This window comes from Panthera pardus, unplaced genomic scaffold, assembly GCF_024362965.1.
Source record: "Panthera pardus isolate Hobbes unplaced genomic scaffold, ASM2436296v1 HiC_scaffold_17, whole genome shotgun sequence".
In the NCBI taxonomy this organism is placed as follows: Eukaryota; Metazoa; Chordata; class Mammalia; order Carnivora; family Felidae; genus Panthera; species Panthera pardus.
In genome coordinates, this window is record NW_026526732.1 from 83,639,644 (window position 1) to 83,664,493 (window position 24,850).

The 24,850-nt window shown below is 36.3% G+C and overlaps 1 protein-coding gene across 5 annotated transcripts in view; it reads left to right on the top strand.

Annotated features, from left to right (window-relative positions):
* COL12A1 (collagen type XII alpha 1 chain) overlaps positions 1 to 24,850 on the top strand; it is a 115,617-nt gene that overhangs the window by 23,026 nt on the left and 67,741 nt on the right. For 4 of the 5 annotated variants that reach the window (XM_019442672.2, XM_019442673.2, XM_053904717.1 and 1 more), the window contains exons 12-21: positions 2,235 to 2,507; positions 4,192 to 4,464; positions 12,874 to 13,146; positions 19,280 to 19,546; positions 19,983 to 20,175; positions 21,052 to 21,173; positions 22,909 to 23,058; positions 23,140 to 23,259; positions 23,359 to 23,523; positions 24,079 to 24,225. In XM_019442672.2, the coding sequence (XP_019298217.2) occupies positions 2,235 to 2,507; positions 4,192 to 4,464; positions 12,874 to 13,146; positions 19,280 to 19,546; positions 19,983 to 20,175; positions 21,052 to 21,173; positions 22,909 to 23,058; positions 23,140 to 23,259; positions 23,359 to 23,523; positions 24,079 to 24,225 (1,983 nt within the window). The remainder of the gene's footprint in view (positions 1 to 2,234; positions 2,508 to 4,191; positions 4,465 to 12,873; positions 13,147 to 19,279; positions 19,547 to 19,982; positions 20,176 to 21,051; positions 21,174 to 22,908; positions 23,059 to 23,139; positions 23,260 to 23,358; positions 23,524 to 24,078; positions 24,226 to 24,850) is intronic. The other variant, XM_053904719.1, reaches the window with a different exon arrangement.

Below are 24,850 nucleotides of genomic sequence, written 5' to 3' on the forward strand. Positions count from 1 at the left end.
TAAGATAAATATCGCAAATATTAAAAGATATGTCAGTTCTCTATTTTTACTAGGGATGAGCAAAAAAGCATAAACAGATACATGAGGAAATTAAGATGGTTACAAAGAAGTATTTGCTAACAGGAAAGGCACATGTTGGCGTACCTTGCTGATAAAAGCTAGAGAATCTTTTTTCTCTGAAGGATTTTTCAAATAAGATTGATGTTTTCTTTCTGTGCATGGTTTAGGGAAATTTCTATATGAAATCCAGCAAATAAAATAATGGCCAAAGTTTACTTCTTTTCTTATGATTTTTTGTGTTGAGTAACCCTGAAATCCATACTTAGATATTTCTGATTTTCTGATAATTTCTCTATAATGCCCATATTGTTGCTTGATGAGCCTGGCCCTTTTCCTTCAGCATTTTGGGATGGGGATGGGAATATGGATAAGAAGAAATTTAAATCCAGAGGGTATTTGAGTAGAGCCAACTACATTCATATACGCTCTAGTTTTTGCTCATTGGGCTCCAATGATACAATTTGGTAATACATTTCTAATTCTATTGTCTGTAGTGAAATCTGAAATTTAAACTTTCTTTAGTCAATAAGGAAGTTTCTGATTTCAGTACCTTCGTTAAGCTACTAATTATTGAGCTCCAACTTATGTGTCAGGTACTGTGATAATTGTTTTCCATGGATTATCTCATTTAACAACTTCAGTAAACCTACAAGTAGTCATGTTTTTTCCTTCCGGGTAATCTGAGGCTCAAAATTACACATTCAACTTCAAAACTAGTACAGTAGTTCCCCTTAATCTGTGGCTTCACTTTCCGTGGTTTCAGTTGCCCACTGTCAACCACAGTTCAGAAGCAGATGATTTTCCTTCTGGCTATTGTTAGAAGGTCAATAGTAGTCTAATGCTACATCCCAATGCCTACGTCATTCACCTCACTGCATCTCATCATGTAGGCATTTCATCATCTCACATTATCACAGGAAGGGTGAGTACAGCACAATAAGATATTTTGAGAGAGGGAGAGACCACATTCACTTAACTTTTATTATAGTATATTGTTATAATTATTCTATTTTATTATTAGTTGTTGTTAATCTCTTAATGTGCCTGATTTATAAATTAAACTTCACTATAGGTATGCTTCTATAGGAAAAACATAGTGTATATAAGGTTCAGTACTATTCGTGGTTTCAAACATCCTCTGGGAAGTCTTGGAATGTCACCCTTGCAGATGAGTGGTGGGGGAAACTACTATATTCAAACTCATCAGTTTATCTGTCTCATTTGTTCTGGCTAATTTAGTCTTTTTTCTTGCCATGTAAAATGAATCATGGCTGTAACTCTGCCAACTGCCATTGCTTTTCTTAAGGGATACACTTCTTTTCTCCCTGAAGTGATCTACTGACGTATTGGCTGTTTAGGTAAACTTCTCATTACATGCGAGATAAATGCAGTCGTTTTGCACTGTGCTTTCACTCCAGTGGATTGAAAAGACAATAACCTTTAGTCCGTCTTCCCTGAACATGTGGTCCAAATGAACAATTTTCTCCTTAAATAAATAAATAAATAATTTAAACATGTTTACTAACTATAAAGCTGAATGATGTTCTCATTTAGGCTTAATGGAAATCTATTTAAGACTGTTAGTCTATGGACATTACACACATTGCAATTTGACCTCAAGATTTAGATCCAGGTAGCATTCATTAAGTGTCTACAGTGTGTTTGGTCCAACACATGTGTGGTCTAATTATTCTCCAAGTCAAAGGACTCTGCAGATAAAAAAAGTTAGCTGTGGGACTGGCTGGGTAAGAGTTCATTCAAGTGGGTAAATATGGTAGAACTGGGTATTAGGTATTATTTTCCTATGTTTCTGAGAAAATCTAGTTAGAGGAAAAGGGTTGGCTACTTATATTTGAAAACATGAGTTATTTTTATTTTTGAATTTTATGTCAGTATGAATTTACTATTTAATAGAGTACATATTTATGATTTTAAAAGTTTACTATTATGTACCTCTTTATTTGATTAAAAAATTAACAGTACTTACTTTCTTTCTGTATATTGAGTATTTATTGTTTCATCACCTAGCTCATATCTGGCTAAATGAATGCTGTAACCAGGATGTTTGATAAAATTCTGCTTTGGATTTGTTTAGAGGAATGCTATAATTTATTGATCAAAAGCTAGTTTTGCATTTTTTTGTGTAAAATAAACTTTTTAAAAAAATATTTCAGTAAAAGGAGCACCTCGAAACCTCAAGGTGACAGACGAAACTACAGACAGCTTCAAAATTACCTGGACTCAAGCTCCAGGGAGAGTGTTAAGGTACCGAATTATATATAAACCAGTTGCTGGCGGAGAGAGCAAAGAAGTGACCACCCCTGCCAATCAGAGGAGGATAACACTCGAGAACCTGACTCCAGACACAAAATATGAAGTATCTGTAATTCCGGAATATTTCTCAGGACCTGGGTCTCCGCTGACTGGAAATGCAGCCACTGAAGAAGGTAGAGGAAATATGCCAACTGCGTGGTAACAACCAAACTCTTGACTGCAGGGGAAGCTGTAGGCAACTATCAGGACACTACAGGATACTACTTTATCTCGATTATCTGAGTATTTTAGACTGTAGTCCTTTTAGACTGGAGTTACCCAAATTTTTGACTGACTTATGACAGCATTTATTTGTGTCGTAGAACTCAAATACTATTTATGATCTACATATTCTTTTAAAAATAGCATGATTACATATTCTGATATAAATTGAAGGATGACTAGGGATTGAAAATCAAACCGCTCTGCACCATTGAAACAGATTATATATTACTTCTTCAGGAAGATTTTAAAATAATAACCTGTTTTTTACCTAAATGGTTAGGCCCCCAGGATAGATTCTGGTATTTGCTGCAAATTATTAATGTTAAATATTTGTTTTACTGAGAAAAATTAAGGCATTCATAATTTTCATTTTATTCATTTATTCATTTCATTTATTTCATTTTATTCTTTAAAATTTAAAATGATAGCAATAACAACATATTCGCAACAATGAACAGTTGTTGAGGACTTGTTTGTGTCAGGTTCTGTGCAAAGAGCTTTTCATATATTTTCTTATTTGATCCATGCATAGAGTCAATGGAATTGTTAGTATTATTATCCCTTTTTATAAGGAAGTCAAGGCTGAGGATACTAAATAATAGCTCAGAGTCATGTTGCCGATAAGCAGTGAATCTGAGTCAGACACTCGTAAGGAATATCCACCCCAGCATGGCCTGCGTCACCACTTCCCTCCCAGTGTAAGCAGCTAAATAGCCTGTCCTATGGAGTCCCCTTCTCTTTCCATCTGATTTCTTCCTCCTCTCTGCCCTTCAGAAAGTCACCACTTCCTTTTTTCTCTTTCTAGTTGGGGATCTAGGACCCTTTGTGCTGGGTACTGTAAAAAGATCCAGTGGCTCTTCATCTTTCTGTTTTTCGGAGTGAAAGTGGTTAGCTGTTGTGTGCCCAGTGGAGAGTGTCATAGGATTGGTGCCTTGTGACCCTTCAGAGATGACATTACCACTCTACCAGAAAAGTCATGAAATGCCAAACATCATAGTTGCAAAGGGATGGACAGCCCCTGAGTTTTACCCAAGGCAAGGCCTCACTTGGGCTGTTTCTTACCTTAAGACTTTTTCTAGGATAGCATTTGATCATTTATCATTTTTATCTCATCAGTGTATTTCCTGGTTATTACATTTAGAAGTTCATAGCATGATACCAATAAAATCCTTTTTATTGAGAATTTCTTGGAGGAGTTAAAGCCTACATTGTGATACTAATCAACGTATTTACAATTTGTAGGGCTTTGTTCCACTTTTAGAGAAAAGATTGTAGTTTTTAACATCAAAGAGAGTAACATGAAAGATATTAACCTATGTAAACACTGAAGAGGAATGGGATGCCTTTTGATTTGTTTCTACTGACAAATAAGGCCCAGTTTAGAAATGCTTAGGCTCTGTTGGCCAATCAAGAGTTACGATTGCTGTAATACCACTCAGGATATAAATTTGATGTGGTGCGCGTGCCGCCCACACACAAACACAGACACCCTCCCCCTCGCAACACGCACCCCCACACGCAAAGCAACAAAATGTTTTTCAAGTCATTTTATTCAATAATGAGTTTTGATGTTGTTCTTGTTTTTTAATGAAGTTAGAGGGAACCCAAGAGACTTAAGAGTTTCTGACCCCACAACATCAACTATGAAATTGTCTTGGACTAGAGCACCGGGGAAAGTGAAACAGTATCTCATCACATACACCCCAGCGGCAGGGGGTGAAACTCAAGAGGTTACTGTGACGGGAGATACAGACAGAACTGTGCTGAGAGGATTAAACGAAGGGACACAATACGCCTTATCTGTGACAGCCTTGTATGCATCCGGGGCTGGAGATGCCCTGTTTGGTGAAGGAGCAACGCTTGAAGGTAATTGCTGTCATGTTTTATAGAAATTCCTGAGTTTGTTGGTGATTTGTTTAGGAAGCTGAAAATGTTTCCAGAGAACAAAATCTAGAAATGTGCTATCCTTTCTCTTAAAAGGAATTTGGATTGAAAAGTAACTATGAAACTGCCTGTGGTTCAGAGACATAGAATGCAAGCAACTGTAAAAAATCACGTGTGATCAGGAAGAGGTGTACCGGGAAGCTGAGTGCATCATAAGGCCATAGAAATGTGTTCTTAATGCCATGGGTTGGTTGAGTGGAGAAGAGGTGTGTGATATTCAGGGTGGGAAAGGGCCTTGGGGAACATCTGTGGGTGAAAAGGATTTGGGTTGCCCAAGGTAATGTGACTGCTTCCATCACTCACGAGCAGACAGACTCAGACTTTTCTGACTCTGAGTCTCATTTCATTCACCATGCATAAAAGCATTCAGCTTGAGAAATATGAGAATCCAGGTTTTTGCTTTGTTTGTTTTCTGAATGACCTCTAAAATTCAGCTCTGTGTTAGAAGTTTGAAGTTAATGCGGTACTTAGCAAGAACCACCAACACGACTGGAGCTATGTCCTTGGTTCTGCAGAGTTAATTGCCAGAGGGCTTCATATTTCTTAGAATCTTTTGAAATATAATGGCAGCTTACATTTAACTCACCACAACTACAAAGTAAGTTGTGTAAGAGGGAGAAAATACAAATTTAACCTAACCACAATAAGAATGTTGTGATATTAAAAAGAAATATCAGTGGATGATTACAATAATGAGTCAGTACCATAGCTGGAAGCCTAAATGGAAATCAGGTATTGATTCCTTTTTGTTATCACCATCTTTTATATGACTTACTGAAAATAGTTATAGGAAGAAAACAAATCTGAAGTACCTTTTGTGATGTGAAGTCACAGTGACCTTAGGTAAAATATCTGTCAAATTTGGTGGATCCGGGAGCTTGGAGGATTGTAGATATTATAATTAACAGGGACAAGGCCCACAACAGACAGTTTTGATTAAAACTTCAAGACTTTGTCAATAGTTAAAACAAAAACAAATATTCTAATCAATCCTATCTCTAATGGTGACCAAGAGTTTAATTCCAATAGTCCTGAAATCTACTTTTAAAAGAGGATTTAAATGAAAGATTAAATACCAGTGTGTACAATACTGATTACTAGAAGAGTCCTGGTTTGACTAGTTAGCCATGTGACCTGGACATGTTTTCTTAACCCCTCGAGTCTCAGTTTTCCCATCTATAAGAGGGGATGATCATTGCTCGGCCTTCTTCCCAGATTTATCATGGAGATTGAATGGGAGACTCTAAGCGAAACTCTTTGCGAACTGTAAAATACTATATGTATATAAAATTCATGAGGAGAAATAATATTCACTTTAAGATTGATATCTAAAAATAAAGCTTTTGTAAGTATTTTGGAGATATTGATTAGCTACCCTAAAGTTTTGAAAATAATAAGAAGTAGAAATGGAATTTGCCTTAATTACAGAGACATAATCCAATCAGTAAAGCATGTGATCTTTCTATCTGGAGCAACGTCCAGAATTTCTGAAAAGTTTGTTTTTTTGTTTTGACCTTTTGAAGTTCTCTTTCTCATGTGCTTCCCATAGGCTTTCAACATAGGTTGTTTATAGGATTTTTTAAGGATAAACTTTTGAGCTTCTGTTTTTTTACAGAATAATTGTAGGTTATTGATGTTTGTGAAAATTTCTCATAAAGAATATCTTGGAAATGATTTAATAGTTTTACTTCTTATACCTTTTAACCTTCTGATATTTTTCTGCATTTTCTTACTTTAAAACAAACCACATTCATACTCAGTCCAAATCTCTTAAAGCTAAAAATTCGGGCATTTTTGTTACTAATATATTAACAATCTTTAGAAAACAAAATACACATTTTAATTTAATAGCAAACATATTCTATTAAGCTGTGATTTTTCTAAGCCAAGTGTATAGCTAAACTGTTTATAATTTTATAGTTTTGTACAAGTAGTATAGAAAATCTACCAACTTCTATGCATGTGCCCCCTCTCCCCGCCCCCCCCCCCCGACACACATATTTGATCAGAAATTACCTCTAAGGGAGATACATGAGTAGTAAAATAGATCTTAGAAATTACTGTTTTCAATTTCCTGAGAAGGAGGGAAGTGAGATGATTAACTATAGTTAATTGATAATTGAATTGTAATAATACTTTTTTCCCATTTACACAAAGCTCTTTACTACAATGAAGGATTATATAAAATGCTGCCAGCCTGATTTTATTAACATATTTATCCCATTGCATTATGTGTGGTAAACTTGACAAATATGTGAAAGCATAGTTGTGACTAAATTAAAATAGTAGATTTTTGCCCCTGGTTATTCCATTTCATTTTATTGTATTAACTCAGCCAAATCCACATACCATATACAGGAATAGGATATGATGGTAAATGCAGGGAGTGGAAAGCCAGAAACAGAGCCAGGCAACTGCTTTTGAGGGCCGCTGTTTTTCTAATCTGTTTTTCTCTTGGGAGAGAAGGTGGTAAGAGCAGACCTTGAAGGAATGTTTCTTCCATCCAGAGGCATGGTCCAGCCGGCAAGAGCATTCTGTAGGTTGAAATTTTATGGATTGTCTGAAGTGCATTCTATTCAATTCAAAAAATATTAAAAAAAATATTTAGTATGGTCTACAACCATCCCTAACTTAAATCCGTTTCCTCGTTTGTTGAAATGTAGCCAATGATCAGAAAATTCCCCTGTCCCTGGAAGAGAGATTTATTAGCATTGGCATTGGGGAAGTTCATGGTTTGCTCTAGGACTGTGTGAAATAGAATCACAAAGACAGTGTTTATTACTATTTCAGATCCAAACTTCAGAGGAATCTGAGCACAAACTCTTGGGTTTGATTTACATGATTCCCCCCCCCCCCCCCCGTTGTTGTTGTTAAAGTAGATTTAATGTAATTACTAAAGCACTGTTGTAATGTAAAAGTACTTTAGGTCCTGATGGAACTTTTAATTGTCACTGTTAGTATTTAGAGAAAGGAAAACCTGTTCATAGAAACCCTGAAATGAATAATGGCCATTTTTAATGCAAAGATTGACCACAAATGAATGAAAATTTCAGTTTGGGAATAATATGGTTTGTTTTGTTTCTGAGTGTTGTTTTTTGGCTATGGAAAAGATGACTTTTCAACATTTCCTTTGTTGCAGTTGCTATAGCAACCTGCCAACTTCCTAGACATGAAGAACTTCCTGTACATCAAACCAAGCTAACTCAGCTGACATTTTGTTACAATGAGGTTTTTAGCACATCATAGGGATTCCTCTGCATGATGTTGAGTAGCGTGGGGCCTCTCCAAGACAGACTAAATAAGGTCTCTATGTTTCCCTAGATTTATTGCTATCTCATAATTTGAAAAATTATATGTTCTGAGTATAACAACTCTGAGGTTTCCTGGGAACTTTAGCACAATTACCAAGCAGCAATTCATATTTCCTTTCCTGCACATTAATGGCTCATCAGAGAAATATCTAAATCATGTTGGAGACATAACAGTTATGGAAGAAATCTCAGGCTTTGAGGTTGAAGAGTGACTTGTTAAGCGGTTTTTAAGAACTACATACTGCTTAACGTACTTGTTAGCTTATCAATAGTGAACTTTGTCCTTTGGAGTGGTGGATCTAATTCATTGGCTGTAAATCAAGTATGTTTCCACATAAACGCGGAAGCAGGTTTTCTGTATTCTGCTGTGGAAAGTTGGATGACTTTTGAACTGAGCTTTAACGGAAAAGACAAATTGATTTAGAAGAGGATTTACATTACATTTTCAATTTAATTTCTATTTTTGAAAGTGGTATGTGAAACTCAATGAAAGCTGACTGGAACAATTTATACAGTTTCATTTCATTATGATTAATTTTTCAGTTATCATCATTGGCTAATTTGCGTTATAATTATATTTGAATTGGATGATGATTTGCTTTTCAGAAAGCAAATGGAAAAGGGCTAAGGAAACGTAGGAAAGTTACTTAAATGAGGCATTAGTTCTTTGGCTTCATATGTGGAAAAAGCAGAAATCAACCCCTTGTGGATGTTCAGATCATGAGAAATGCACCTGTCTAAATTACTTCCCACAACGGTTGCTCAGAGATGCATGTGAGCAGGCATGAGAAAAACGACTTTTGAGTATATCTAAATATGTTTGATAATCAGAGAAGAGATATTGAGTATCAAAATCTCAAGAACTGATAAATTTTGTGTGTTTAAATTTATGACAGGAAAGCATGTTATTTCTTATAAATATACTGGTACTATACTGGGGAGGATAAGGTAGCTGGGAAAACTATTGAGAAGGATGAAGATGAAGGCATGCCATCATTATAGAAGAGGACTTGTTTGAAACGATTGCCAGAAATTCTATTACCAGAAATAAAAGTAATATTCAAAGCATAAGCATATACCCCAGAACAGCAGAAAACAGGTACCATGAAATTAAATATTATTGAGAACAATATTGCTTATGTGAAATCTTGAACAAACTAAAACATCATAAAACAAACATTTATAAGTCTTGAGGCAGAGCGAAAAGAGGGACTCGAGGAGGTAGGAAGCCTTTGCTAAAGTGGAAGTGGATCCAGGTTCTGGGAAGCATAGTGACAAAGGGGCAAAAAGACTACTGGCATTGGTTCCTGTTCACTGGACCGTTTCTATAGCTTCCCCTTTTAAGAAACAGTAATCTCTCCTGTCGAAAGGCTACACGCTGGTCTTCTGACATCTTTCCTTTCTTATTCCTCTTCCTTTCCTTTTCCTTCCCAGGTTTTCTAAAGAGACTCCCAAACCCAATCTAACCAAACCAAGCCAAATACTCTTTCTGTAGTTATTGATGTCTGAAGTTCCTCAGGTCAAGGACAAAATGTGCAATTCGTATTTTAAACCAAAGCAAATGCCTAGCTAGGTAACACTTCAGTTGAACCTCATTCACAAGAAAATGTGATCAACTCTTGAATAAGAAGCATGTGTTGAGAGCCACTTCCTTTTGAAACAGGATGAAGGGGAGGAGAGAGCAGTGAACATCACACGTGTGTTATGGGGGAGAAAGGATGTGATGAGAAGATCCAATACACTTCTCAGTTCTCTGAGGGTCAGCCATGAGATAGAAAGAGACAGAGGGTGAGCAGGGGAGGGGCAGAGAGAGAGGGAGACACAGAATCTGAAGCAGGCTCCGGGCTCTGAGCTGTCAGCACAGAGCCTGACACAGGGCTTGAACCCGTGGACTGTGAGATCATGACCTGGGCCAAGGTTGAACACTTTACCAATTGAGCCACCCAGGCACCCCATACCTGTCTTTATTTTGAAGGAACCTTATTTCAGAGTGAAAGCAAGTGTGAGGGTTTCTTCCTGCACTGACCAAGCACATCTAACAAATAATGGCCTTAGAGAGGAGCATAAGGAAAAAGAAAGAAATGAGAAAAGAATAAAGAATTGTAGGGGAATGAGAATAATAGAGATTTAAAAGATTTTTTAGGAAGTATCAGTGCTTAGGCATATCTCCACGTATTTCGATTTAATTGATTTGAGCATGGCCTACTCTTTGGCACCCCAGGTGATTCTATGTATCTTATCAAGTCCAGTCCATTTATTTTTTCCAGGGCCCCAGGGGGCGACATAGCCTGCTGGTGGCTTGCTCAGCTGGTTGCACACCAGGTCTTAAGACCAGCTTGGCCACTTGATAGTCTGCCAATTGTATCATAGGATACAATTCAATTGCTTCATTTTTTTTTTTGTAAACCAATATTTGTCCAAGCTAAGATTCCATTTAAATAATACTTTTAAAGGGTTATAGGTCTGATAAAATTTACTTGTCATAAGGACATCATATTCTCAAAATTCTTGGGTGTAATGCAGCAGCTAGAATACTCAACCCTCCTGCTTTTTTGGGAGAAAAAAAAGTTTACCAATGTGTTTGACAAGAGCATAAGCTTAATATTTAAGAATATTCTTATCACGCCGACTGAAGCCTGTTGAAGCAGTTTGTCTTGTCAGTCTTGGCTTCTGGATTGAGGTGCTTTTCTTCCTTCTTTGGATTTCATTTTCTTTGTTACTAATAAGGAATGTTGCAATGCCACTGCCTGTATATAATGCCTTTGGGTGTCACTGGCAGATAATATAATTTTTTGAGGATTGTTTTCTGTAATTGAGAATTTACTCAGTGCTTATTGGATTTAGTGTTGTCATGTCATTAATTATAACTTAAGAATGTTTTTTAGTTAATGCTTCATTTGTATTTCAAAAAGTGCTTTTATAGACTCTTTTCTGGACATTGATAAACCTTGCAAAGATATTTACTGAAATTTTACTAGTATTTTGTTCCAACTTTCCAGGTCCTGAGAGTGTTAAAACAGTTGATTAAAGTCTATGGGAATGCTTGTCTAGTGAACTAGGCTCCTTTTGTTTGTAGCCCAGAAATATCTTTGTGAATGTATGATTGCTTCAGCCATAATTGTCTAACTATTATTTTCTCACAAAGAAATCATTAGCCTGTGTTTGTGAGATTGATGTCTGTTGTCATGGAAATAAATAGTGTCACAAACTCAGTGCTGTACAAAGTAGGGAGGAAAACAGGGTGAGAAACACAACCTTGGAATGGAAAAGATGCTGAAACCATTATTTGTAAGTTACTTCAGTATTAATTTGGAAGATATTCCCATATTCTATCTATTTATCTTATACTTTTTTTTTGGAGTGCCATTAATGCAGCTTTTGGCTCATTTAAGTTCAGTCACTTTCAAGTACAACTATTTTACAATGGCTATGCCTAGCTGCAGTTTATGAAATTCAGAGGCACATATGAAAACAAGGTGTATATCAAGCAAAGGAAACATGTGCTGCACATTGAAAATCTAGAGACCAGTTGCTGGGGTGTCAATGATCAAAACAAAATAAAACTTAAAAAGCAACAACCAAACCGAATCAGAAACAAACAGTTTGTTTATATTCCCCCAAGTAGAGAAAATATAAAAATATGTGGCCATTTAAGTAGGAAATAGAGTTCAAGAAGGCCTTCAAATGAGTATTAGCCTCAAGCACTGTGGGGGGAAAAAAGTCAATGTGTTCTTGAAAATAAGTATTCTGGGTTTCAGTGAAATATGTAACTAATTTCCCTCCAGAGATGAGATGTCCTGTCAGCAGTTAAAGTTATTTTTAATGGAGTTAGAATTTTCCATTTGTGCTTGGGCTCTGGTAAGATGCCCAGCTCCTGTTTTATTTATTTTTCCCTCTAAATTCTACAGTATGATAGGTTTCTGTCTATCCAGATTTATTTATTTTTTTAAATTTATTCTTACCTTTACTTTTTGTGCTGAAATGTAGTTGTTTCGTCATGAGTATTTTTTAAGATACTCATTTTTACTCTTCAAGTAAAATAATAGTCTTCAAAATTCTTGTAACAACATTATATATCATTTGCTTGAATATAAAACAATTACTGATGAAATGTATGCTGTAGAGACAGATAGTTTTATATTTATGTCATGCTGTGGCATAAACCCTAGTAAAGGTAGCCAATATAAAGTGACCTGTATATTTATTTTACATTTAAATTATGGAAAGTGAGGGTTTTATTGGAAGACATCTGTGCCTCCTATTAAGTTGAGGTTTCCATATTTTTCCATTTGGGTTGTATTTTTTTTTTCTTTTTTGAATTGAAAGAGCCAAAATTTAGTAGCAGACATTTTCGATCAGCTAGAACAAGTGGTGTGTTTTATTTTGATGACTGATGGCTTTTAAGTTTTCCAGAGGAATTGGTGGTTTTTAGTTTCATTAGAGTTCAGCTCTTTTGGAAGGTTGCACTTATACTTTTAAATAGCATGAACAAGTAGAGTTTTCATGAAAAAACGATTGCTGGAATTAATATTTGCAAGTGATATGAAGTCGTTGAAGTTATTATAAGTCATCCATTGAAATGAGCTTATTTAAGTTACATCAGAGAGAAAAAGATGATGCTAAAGATATAAAGATCTTTGTGAACGATGGCTGACTATGTTGTAAAGCGGAATGAAATGTAAAATTTTGGGATTTAGATGCAATTTTCCCTTTGAAGAGAAAACGTTTTTAGGCACGTACCCCTTCATGTTTGGATGTCATCCTTGTCCTCAGGGGCTTTACGATCTGACTGGACGTACAGGGACCAGGGTGATAGGTAGGAATCAGATACGATTCTAAAGTTTGAGTGCATCAGTCTGCTGCACTGACAGGAAAGGACAGGTGGCTCAGAAAGAAGGAATGGGCAACCTTAGACAAACTGAGTCTGAATTCAGCAAGTTAGCATGTGCACTAGGATGAAGGAATATTTACGTATCTAGTAGATAACAGAAAAATGATTTCCCTTTCATTTCTATTCTAGAACGTGGTTCACCTAAGGATTTAGTTACTAAAGATATCACCGACACATCAATTGGGGCTTATTGGACATCTGCTCCAGGAATGGTTCGAGGTTACAGGGTTTCATGGAAATCGCTTTATGACGATATTGAGACTGGAGAGAAAAGTCTTCCCAGAGATGCAATTCATACTGTGATAGAAAATCTGCAGCCAGAGACCAAATACAAAGTTTCAGTATTTGCAGTTTACAGCAGTGGAGAAGGAGAACCTTTGAATGGAGAAGCCACGACTGAATGTAGGTAACAGCATGAGGGTGTTTGTGTTTGTGTTTGTGTTGGTGCTACCTAATAGCTATCAGCTCAAGTGACAGTTTAACCATTTGCCTTTCTTTCTTTTTATGTGACAAATGGGGTCTGAAAAATTAGCATCTTTTAAAGAATGTGGTTTAAATTCAAGTTTGCTTGGTTCATTTAGTATAAAAATTATATCAAATTTTGAAATATCGAATCCCATCCAACTACCTATATTTGTCTCTTTGTCTCTTTTCCTGATAGAGTGGTCAGCTAGTTAGATCAGGAGCTATGGAGACAAAGAGAATGCAGGCACGTTTATAGCTATGTGACTTTGGGCAAATTACTTAATTTCCCTTGAGTTTCAGTTTGCTTATCTGTAGATTGAAGTCTCTAAGAGTTGACTTGAGATTAAATGAAATGACAGTGTGCAAAGCGCTAAGCATAGTGCCGAGCCACTTAGAGTTGATTGATAAATGATAGTGGCTATTGAAGCTATGATTATTATATACCCAAGACTAATGCTAGATTCCTAGAGTCTTTATTTTATTCCTTTTATATTTGGTAAGGTTAAATCAAAAGTCCACTCAGTGTTTTTTGATGGCTTAGGTTTACCTTAATATCATTAATATTCCTTCCTGTGAATAGTTTTGAATGACCTATCATCATTTATTATCAGCTGGTTGGTGAAAGATGTGCCAGCATTTCATAATTCTCTTTCCTAAAAAACCATTTGTTAACAATAGGAATTTATTTTTTTTACCTTTATTTATTTATTTTAAGAGAGAGATAGAGCAAGTGCAAGCACGAGCCGGGGAGGGACCGAGAGAGAGGGAGAGAAAGAATCTCAAGTGGGCTTGCTGCTGTCAGAACAGAGCCTGATGTGGTGCTTGATCCCAGGAACCATGAGATCATGGCCTGAACCAAAATCAGGAGTTGGACACTTAACCAGCTGAGCCACCCAGGCACCACCAAGTATAGGCATTTCTAAGAATTTGTAGAAGATTTTATTCCTTTTGTTTTGGGAAGATTTGAGGAAAAGGGAAAAGAATGGGACCTTCTTGAATTTCCTTTTATTAGAAAGAAGTGGAAGAAGTGGGGATTTTTTTTTGGGTAAAAGAGAAGAGAGGGAAGTGCCATGAGCAATTTTAGATAAGTCCTATATCCTGATTTTAAGTTGTCTTGAAGTCTTTTGGTCAGAGTTGTCTGAAGAACTCATCTCTCTCTTTTTTTAATCACTGGAAAACTCAGAAGAATGTGTCCAAGTTTAAATTTGTGCAAAATTAACCAGATTTAAAACAAACTCCTTATTGGAAACTTAAATATGTGAAAAGGCACATTGCTCAGATATTCACATGATTGGTTTCCATGGTAGTAAATGAACTCTTGTGTCTGAATATATTGGCTGATGTAGCTTAAAAATTTGGCAGAAGTTCATCTGGCAGAACTTTATTTGTTGTAAAGAGAAATCATTTCATAAACTAGGCCAGATATTACACATATAGCCAACTTTATTTGTAGGAGTGAAGATACAGTTCATGTGATTGAGCAGTTACAAAAGTATCTGTATTTAGAGGGGAGCTTTTTCAAAAATCTTCTCATTTGTGTCTTCTTCCAAAAAGACTAAGTCTTCAAATATTTATTTGGGACTGAAAATATCCACAGGGGATATGTTTTAGCCAAAAGCAAATATGTTAACAGAAACCCTAAATAAACCTTCATCTCTAAGAAGCTGAGCCTCTAAGAAATTTTCAATATTTTTTTGACTAATTGATTGAGTTAAAGGTAAGTGAACAGAAAGGCCTCTTTTGAACTAGGAGCAGAGTAGGCAGGAATGAAACGTACAGTTTTCAGAGTTTCATTTGTACACAAACTGCTCAAACATCTAAGTAAATGATAGAGAAGACAAGAAACTTTCTTTGTTCTACTTCTAGTTTGTTGTTGTATTTTATTTTGCCCTCTCTGTGGAAAGTAAAGCAGTTTAGAAAGTACTTGAGAAATTGGAGTCAGATGTGGTACTTGGGTGGTGGATGAATCCTAAAGTATGGATAAATGGGCAGAGTCACTAGGTCATGCTCTCAGAGTTTCTCATAAACTTCCAAGGGGACATTGTGGAAATATTTTCGGGAGTGCTTTCACCTGAAACTCGGCAACATGGTGTGCAAACTGCTGACACAATGAAAACCATGGATTGTGGCTAGAAAGCCAGCAGATGGGAACCTTTCTATTGGCGCTCGAGTTTATGGCAGCTGGGTTAGCAGAGGTACAGTGGGTGTTGGAAAGCATCTTGTGAGAGCTTCTAAAACATGAAAAGCACTTACAGATGTGAATGTTGCACCCTTTTACAGCACGTGGCATACCTATCAATGAAGTGAAAATTTTTGCTTTTTGCTCATGGGAAGCCAGCGAGGCTTTTTTTTTGCCCTAAACTTTAAAGTTTTCCATGAAGACTAGGGTAAGATATGTTGTACCTTATTTCACCTCGATTCTTTTATTTTAAAGAATTAAAAGGCAGGAATATAATTGCGTTCCTTGAAACATTTCAAAGTATGATTTACAAAATTTGTTACTAACATCTAAATTTGGGACTGTTTTGAGGTTTGGGATCTCATATTTTGGGGGATATAGGTGTCTTACAAGACCAACACTTGTAAGAATTAACTGTTAATTTTTCTCGATTCTGAGTTGTGAGAAGTTGGTCTGGAAATTTTGTGCAAGAGAGATACACTTTGTTCCACTGAATAAAAATTTAGGCATAGAAACAAAAGGTCAGAAACATTAGCACAATCTTTTCTAGAAAAGTGTTAGACACACATCAACTTACTCAATATTTGTGACAATTGGAAATGATACTAATCCAAATAGATTGTTATTCTATATAGTGCACTTTCCTATACTATTTCCAAAAGGTTTTGTAAGGACTTTACATTTTTTCCTTTGAAAAAAATATAATAAATATAAATATCATATGTATATATAAATAATAGTTTACTCACCTAGAGAATAGTAATAGAGAATTGAGGATTAATCTGAATAAATGTTAGTATTTATAGAAAGTAATGGGCTTTGCTGAGAATTCTTAGTGTCTTTAAACCCTAAAATAAAAAATTGCAACCAGTTTACTCTAAGTTTAACGTATACTTTTGCATCTCCCAGAAACAATCCATAACCATATATTGAATTTCTTTTTTTTAATGTTTATTTACTTTTGAGAGAGAAACAGAGAGACAGAGTGTGAGCAGGTGAGGGGCACAGAGAGAGAGAGAGAGAGAGAGAGAATCCAAAGAGAGAGACAACAGAAACCAAAGCAGGCTGCAGCTCTGAGCTGTCAGCACAAAGCCCGATGCAGAGCTTGAACCCACGAGTCCCGAGATCATGACCTGAGCTGAAGTCGGACACTCAACGACTGACCCACCCACCAGGCGCCCCACCATATATTGAATTTCTTTATCTATTTTGTCATTATTTGTCCTTTCTATATAATGTATCTTTTGCTTACATAGCTGCTTTAAAAATTTTCTTTTTATCACCGATTTGAAGCAATTTGTTTCTGATGGGTCTTGATGAAGTTTTTTTCATACTTGTGCTTGGGGCTTATTGAGTTTCTTGGATCTGCGAGTTTATACTTTTATAAAATTTGAAAATATTTAGACCATTATTTTTTAAAAATACTTTATTACACCCCATTCTCTTTAGGTACTCCAATTATACATGTATTAATTTGTTTGAGGTTATCACACAGCTTAGTATTGTGCTGTTCAGCCTTTCAATCTTTTTTCCCCTTGTGTTTGATTTCAGATAGTTTCTGTTACCATGTCAACAGGTTCACTAATTTTCTTTCCACAATTTCCAAATGTTTAATCTTAGACATTGTAGTTTTCATCTCGAAGTTTGGTTTGAGTCTCTTTTATATGTTCTATATCTTTACTTAACATGCCTAATACTTTTTCTCGCATTATTAACATGTGGGATATAGTTGTAATAGCTGTTTTACTGTCCCTTTTGAATAATTATGTCATATATGTCATTTCTGATGCTGTTTCTATTGGTTGATTTTTCTTCTTCTTATGGGTTGTCTTAGCTGTAACTGCCACAACAAAATACCATTAAGTGGTGGCTTAAACAACAGAAATTTATTTTTTCATACTTCTAGAGGCTAGAAGTCCAAGATCAAAATTCTGGCACAATTTGATTTCTATTGAGAAGTCAGTTCATGACTCACAGATGGCCATCTTCTCACTATGTCCTCATGTGGCCTTTCCCCAGTCTCCGCATGGAGGTGGGGGGGGAGAGAGAGAGAGAGAGAGAGAGAGAGAGAGAGAGAGATCATGCTCTGATGTCTCCTCTTCCTCTTATAAGGATTTCAGTCCCATCAGATTAGGACCCTAATCTTACTACTGTATTTAATCCTGATTACCTTTCCAAGGTCCTAACTCCAAATACCATCACATTAGAGGTGAAGGCTTTAACAAATGAATTTTCAGGAGACACAGTCACTCAGTCTATAACATAAGTCATATTTTTTCCTTCTTTGCATGTGGTAATTTTTATGAGATGTCAGACTTTGTGAATTTTACTTTGTTGGGTGCCAGATATTTTTACCTTCTTATAAATATCTTTAAGCTTTGCTCTGGGATTCAGTTAAGTTATTTGGAGTAGTTTAATCTTTCTCAAGCTTCCATTTAAGTTCTGTTACAACCAGACCAGAGAATCCCTTAGTTTAGGGATAATTTTGCCCCATTAATGGGGCATCACTGGGGGACTGCATGAACTCTAGGAAATAATTGTTCCTTCTGCTGCTTTTGAGTAGTTCTTTCCCTAGCTTTGGGTGGTTTCCTCATACATATGCACTGATTAGCACTGGGCTGAAGATTCCAGGAGGACCGCTTGCAGATTTCTGGAGCTTTTCCCTCTGTTACACCATCTCCTCTTCAGTACTCTGCTCTGCAATTCTAGATGCCTTGGCCTCCCCTAACTCACAAAACCATCTCCTCTAAGTGAGATCTAAGTGAGATCATCAGGCTCCATCTGCTTTCCCTCTTCCTGAACTGGGGCTGGAAATTCTGTCTAAGCAATAAGCCAGGATAATCATAAAGCTCACTCCCGTTTGTTTTTATCTCTCAGGGATCACTGTCCTACCTTGCCTGATATCCAATGTTTGAAAAATTTTGTTCAATATACATATTTAGTTTATTTCGATTTTTTAGTTGTTACAAGTGGCCCTTGCCTGTTTGAACACGAAAATTTCTCATAGGATCAAGAAAGATTCTTTACATGAAAATTTCTCTTAGGATCAAGAAATATTCTTTGCACTGTTTCCTTCAGTTTAGTGTCTTCGTGTAGAAATTGCTTATTATCTTTGAATGCTAAGATTATTGAACTGAGTGAAATGATCTTGCTTATATGCTTTAACTTTGTAAAAGAAAAGGGATGTGTGTTGGCTTTTTGTGGATGTTTAGTGATCTGTTTCTGATACTGATATAGTTATTAATAATTGTGAAATATTACTAAAAGATAATTTAATAAAAAACATTGATTATATATTTATCAAACACTTTTTACATAGTGTTCCCTAAAACACTCAGTGTATACCAGTTTGTTTTTAGAACCCTGGAGATATTTTTATGTGTTAGAGTTTCCTATTCTTTTTGTGTTCATGTCAGTGGCAGTCACAAAAATAGGGTTAACTATAGTCAACTTTGGCTAATCATTTATGGACCATACTTTTTACTGAAAAGACCCAAATAATATTTCTGACCCTGCATTCATGATTTTTAGTATTCTCCACAGCATGATTGCTACTGGAATTCTTTACAGATGGAAATATAATAAAAATTCTAAAGCTCATCTCCGGAAATGGATGTTTTCTTTACTAAAGTCTCTAGAATGCAAAAGGAAATCCGTGCAATATGAACTTCCATTTTTTAGTTATTAGCTAGATAAAGAGAAAACATCTTACCGTGATCTCACTGAGATTAGGCTCACACGCCATCATGAATTTATGAGAGATCACATTGCTAAGCAAAAGAATACTGTACATATTTAAGAAACCACAGTTTCTTTTCACATAAATGGGAAAGAAGACATGTATATTTTCTTTCAACACGGTATACATTGTAATCTCCTTTTATCCCACAGTATCCCCAGATTCAAAAACCTTGAAAGTGGATGAAGAAACAGAAAACACAATGAGAGTTACCTGGAAACCAGCACCTGGGAAAGTCATCAACTACCGTGTTGTGTATCGCCCCCGTGGGGGAGGGAGACAAATGGTTGCTAAAGTGCCACCCACAGTCACCTCAACAGTGTTAAAACGACTTCAGCCCCAGACCACATATGACATTACAGTTCTCCCAATATACAAGACAGGAGAAGGAAAGCTTAGGCAAGGATCAGGAACAACAGGTATAAAATAATTTTTTTTTGGGGGGGGGCAAGAGTATAATATATTAAAGGAAGGCTTTAATACATCTACTTTATTTGTTAGTGCCTAAAATTAATTCCATAGTAAATTAGATTATAATAATCAGATGGGATCCTGATTAGCATACTAATCCTGGTAAAATGATTCTACATATTAATGTTCTAATGCTAATATGATCTTATGAATGGTGAGAATTTATATATCCATTTGGGTAGCACTTCGTTATCAGGATTTTTATTGGATGTTATGTCTGGTGCTACCACATTTTATAAATATACAATTTGAAGTGTTGTGTTTGCGATGATTCCCATGTACATCACTTAGATATCGCTAATCTGATTTCTTATTGCAGGGGGTAATAAAAAACCCCAAACCTAGTCTTATGGATAATATTTTAAAACATTTTTATCTTTACAGCTTCTCGGTTTAAATCACCCAGAAACCTCAAAACATCTGACCCAACCATGTCAAGCTTCCGAGTGACTTGGGAGCCTGCCCCTGGGGAAGTAAAGGGTTATAAAGTCACTTTCCACCCTACGGGGGATGACAGAAGACTGGGGGAGTTAGTGGTTGGACCATATGACAATACAGTTGTTTTGGAGGAACTTAGGTAGGAATGAACTATATTAAGTTATGGTTAAAAGATCGAATAGCTTATGTAAATTAGTAGGACTTACACAGATTATCACTTACGTGTCTGATTGCCAGCAGAGTGCTTAAAATCAGCTGAAGTTGCTTTCTTAGTCTTGTTCTTACGGAAGATGAGGTTAGGATTCAGAGGCCAGGCTGAGTTTTTTGTGACATTTTAATGGTTAGGAATGGCATCTTTTCAATAACATCCTGCTTTTTTAAAAATTAACTTTCATGTTTCACGATGTCACCAAAAGCAGCTTGTCCCTAGCCAGGCCTGTTGAAATGTGGGGGTTCTTGTGCCTTCTGGAAAGGCCCAGGTGACTCACACTGAGATGCTGAATATGAATCCTCTTCCAGGGTGGGCCATGGGAGAGAGAAGCAGGACTTTGTGCTTGGTGCCAGCTGGCAGGAACGGGAAAGGGTGGGCTGATTAAAGGTCTCGCTTCAGGCTGTGCAGTGGAAAACAAGGAAGTCTGAGTTTGAACAGCACCCTACATTCATCACAGTAGGAAGAATGGACTACTGTGCATTGCCTTTTGGAAAGTTTGTTTGTCTCAATCATTCATTCAACGATATTGAAATCTATATAAATACTCATTGTTTACTTTTAGCAGATTAGAGAGGATGAAATTTATTGAGGTTGCTATGTGCCAGGCATTGTGCTAGGTACTTTATGTTACCTTGCAATATACAGCATTTAAATTATTTTCTTAAAGCCCATTGCTTAGAAGCAGTACCTTTTAACTTGCTGTAAGTGGACGTTTGTAAAATCAAGATGAATGTGTTTAACAAAGCAAAATGTGCTACCTCTTGAGCCAGTTCTACATACGAACTATATATTTTAACATTTCAGGGCAGGTACCACCTATAAAGTAAATGTTTTTGGAATGTTCGATGGAGGAGAGAGTTCACCCCTTGTTGGACAAGAAATGACAACCCTTTCTGATACAACTGTCATGCCAATTTTATCCTCTGGTAAGAAACTGAGTTACATTTCCCCAGGAAAACTTAATATTATGATGCTATTTCAAATGTGAACTGTTAGGTTAGTCACACAGTGAAAAGCAAATATAAACACTTTATACTACAATATGCTTAAATAATTTGCACGCTTAAAAAGGTATCTTCAAACAGCTAGCTAAACATACCTTTGACAGTGTTTTTTAAGGCCTATCTTGTCAGCATTTGCATTGGTTACATAGTACTGTATTATTTAAAGCTGAGGTTTTGCAATGGGTAGGTTACATACATTTTCTCTCTTTTTAATAACTAAAATGCAATGTTATTTTGTTAAAGTAGTTGCAGAAATGATTTATTTGGGGTGAGCAAGCAGAGTTAGGTTACATAAATAGGTGGACAGCCATGACTTGGTAAGCAACATGGAAGCATAAGCTCTCTAGATTTTTCTGCTCCTGTCACAGTTATTGCTTTGATGTGCATGAAGCTAGCTTTGAATGTTCTTAGAGGTGGAAGTGGTGGATAGAATTTACCTCTAAATGTTTTCCATCATTTGATAAAAAGGAGTAGACCTGGGCAGAGTAGGGGCAGGCTTGCAAAGGCTTAGGTGTTTGGAGTGGTATTTGGGAGTCTTCAGTCCTGATGGGAGGTACTATATGCAAAGGATGCCGTTGTAGTGTGATGAGCATCATTTAATTTTCTCGGAAGCTACCACGGCAAGAAGTTGGAAAAGTCATAGCTGGTAATGTAAGCTTCCAGAAAAGAGGGGATTTAAAAAATGTGGATGTGGACAAAATAAGTCAAAGTGTCAAATCCTGCTGTTTTGTATGAATGTTCTGTTGTTTCTGTTATGATGATATTAACTGACTTATATTTTTATTTTGTAGCTTGTGCACTGAGGATATTGGGATTTTTCTCTTTCCAAAGCACCCTAGCTTTGTATCAGTGTTTGTGCTTGTTGTCTCTAAAGCTCTCAATTTGTATATTTGTTTGCATACTTTTCTAAATTGTCTTCCTTCTTTCTTGATTTTTTTAAATGTGCAGACTTCACCATCTGTATTTACCTGATTGTTTTACATAGTACATGATAAAGTTAAATAGCTAGCAACTCAATAGTATAGTAGCTATCAGGTTTTAGAACAAGGTATCTTTACTTCCAAAAGGTCTAATAAAGATTCATGTGTGTAATCCTTCAAAATATATGTAATAATTGCCCGAAGCTTAATTATTTTAGAACATGTTTTAAGCTAAAACCTTTTTTAGCTCACACATTTTATCAGTTCATTTCGTATTTGTCTGCCAATGACCATTACATATTACAAAAAAATGCTGCATCTAATTTTTAGATCACATTAAAATTTTATTAAAATTATTAATGCCTTGTCGCCAGATGGCTATACATTCTCATTCAATTATTACAGCTCTTGGGTTTGTAAGCCCTTTCAAATACAATGATGGTTTAATTTAAGTCTCCAGCATCTATGACTGTAGTCAGGAAAGAGTCAAAGATGAAGGAAAGATTTGCCATTGAAATATCATTGGAGGAATTGGTGATCCTTATGAATGTTATTTGAGGTTAATGAATCATATTGACATATTTTTGGAGTCTTGACCTCCAAATCACCAAGCTAAGCTACAGAACTGAAGCAGCTAGGCAACACTGAGCATCCAGGGATGGCAGAGGCATGGCTAGGAAGTCATTCTACTAAGAATTTGCTCCTTACTCTGTCCTGTCTCATGATTGCCATGTCAGGAATGGAGTGTCTCACCAGAGCGGAAGCAGACATTGTGTTGCTGGTGGATGGATCATGGAGCATTGGCCGGGCAAATTTTAGAACCGTGAGGAGTTTCATTTCTCGCATTGTGGAAGTCTTTGAAATTGGTCCCAAAAGAGTACAAATTGGTAGGTCTGGCAATATTGAAGACCTTTAGACATTTTTGTCCTACTTTTTTATATATGCTAATGCCAGTGGTGTTATTTTAGCCCTTGCTCAGTACAGTGGGGATCCCAGAACAGAGTGGCAGTTAAATGCTCACAGAGACAAGAAGAGCTTGTTGCAAGCAGTGGCAAACTTACCATACAAAGGAGGCAATACTCTCACAGGTGAGTAAGGACAGCCTCGTGCACTTTTAGGTCTTGCTTTTGGTCAGAACTTGTGGCTGAGTAATGATACGACTGATTCTCTTTTAAAAATCCCACTAGGCATGGCTTTGAATTTCATTCGTCAACAGAGCTTCAAGACCCAAGCTGGCATGAGGCCTCGAGCTCGAAAAATTGGTGTTCTCATCACTGACGGAAAATCACAAGATGATGTTGAGGCACCTTCAAAGAAACTCAAGGATGAAGGCGTGGAGTTGTTTGCTATTGGTAAGCGCTCGAAAGGCTAGCAGTGCCCCTGGGGTTACAAAAGCTGAGGATATTTTTGTAATTAAAATATTTTTGAAGCATAAACACATAAACATATTTTCCCTATCACATAATTTATTAAACATATTTTCCCTATCACATAATTTATCAAAAAGATATGCCAAGAAGTCAACTCATTTTCTTCTTTTCCCCTTGTAATGGGATGCAACTACATGGCTTCTTGGAAGAAAGTAATGGGTCAGGAGGACAAATGTACTATTAGTAGGATGCAGGAAAATCCCTGTTTGGTTTTCTGTGGCACCGTGTTTATTTTTGATATCCATTATTTTACTTTCCAGAGAAAACACTCTAGAGACACTTTTTGATGGGAAATTGGTGCTAGAAGCATTTAGAAGAAGCCAATTCAGAATAGCCTTTAGTTCACATTATTTTTTTATTTATTTCTATTTTGTGCCAGAGATAGTCATTTTATTATTGAGGAAAATCATATGTATGTTCTAGTTAACATTGAAAATCCAAATGCTTTTAATTTGATGTATCCTTTTTTTTTGCAAGGTATTAAAAATGCTGATGAAGATGAGTTAAAGATGATTGCGACGGATCCTGATGATATTCATGCATACAACGTGGCTGATTTTGAGTCACTCTCTAGGATTGTAGATGACCTCACCATTAACTTGTGTAACAGTGTCAAAGGTCCAGGTAAGATTAGCCTAGGGCTTCTCGCCCTCAGCACTGTTGATATTTGGGAGAGATAATTATGTTTTGGATGGGGAAAGGGGACTCTTTTGTGTATTGTGAAATGTTTAGCAGCGTCCCTTGGCTCTGCCTACTGGATGTCAGTAGCATTCCCTGAGTTGTGACAACTAAAAATATCTTTGAATGTTGCCAAATATCTGATGGGAAGAATAATGCCCTCAGTTGAGAATCATTAGTTTAGTCCGTGATTTTTTCTCGGATTTGTTTCTGATGACAACGAATTAGAAATGACTTCTAGCTTATTTGAAGATAAGCAACTAATATGGGAGAAATGGTTCATATGCTTTGGGTATTGAGAATACACGTATTTGACTTTTTTCCTTGAGTTTCTCTCTCCAAACATTTGCAGATTTTCCTTTTGGATTTTGAACAACAGACTGACCTTTTCCCTGGAGAAATAGACCAGCCAGGAAGCCAGAATTTTTAGGCTTCTGGCTCTGGGTTAGCTGAGAGAGTTGTAGTTTTATTTAGTTGGAGAGAACTTTGAGTGGGGATGAAAACATCTTTTATCAGTTTTCCTTTATTTATTTTTTATCAGCTGTGTAATAGTTGCATTCATTCTAGCTTC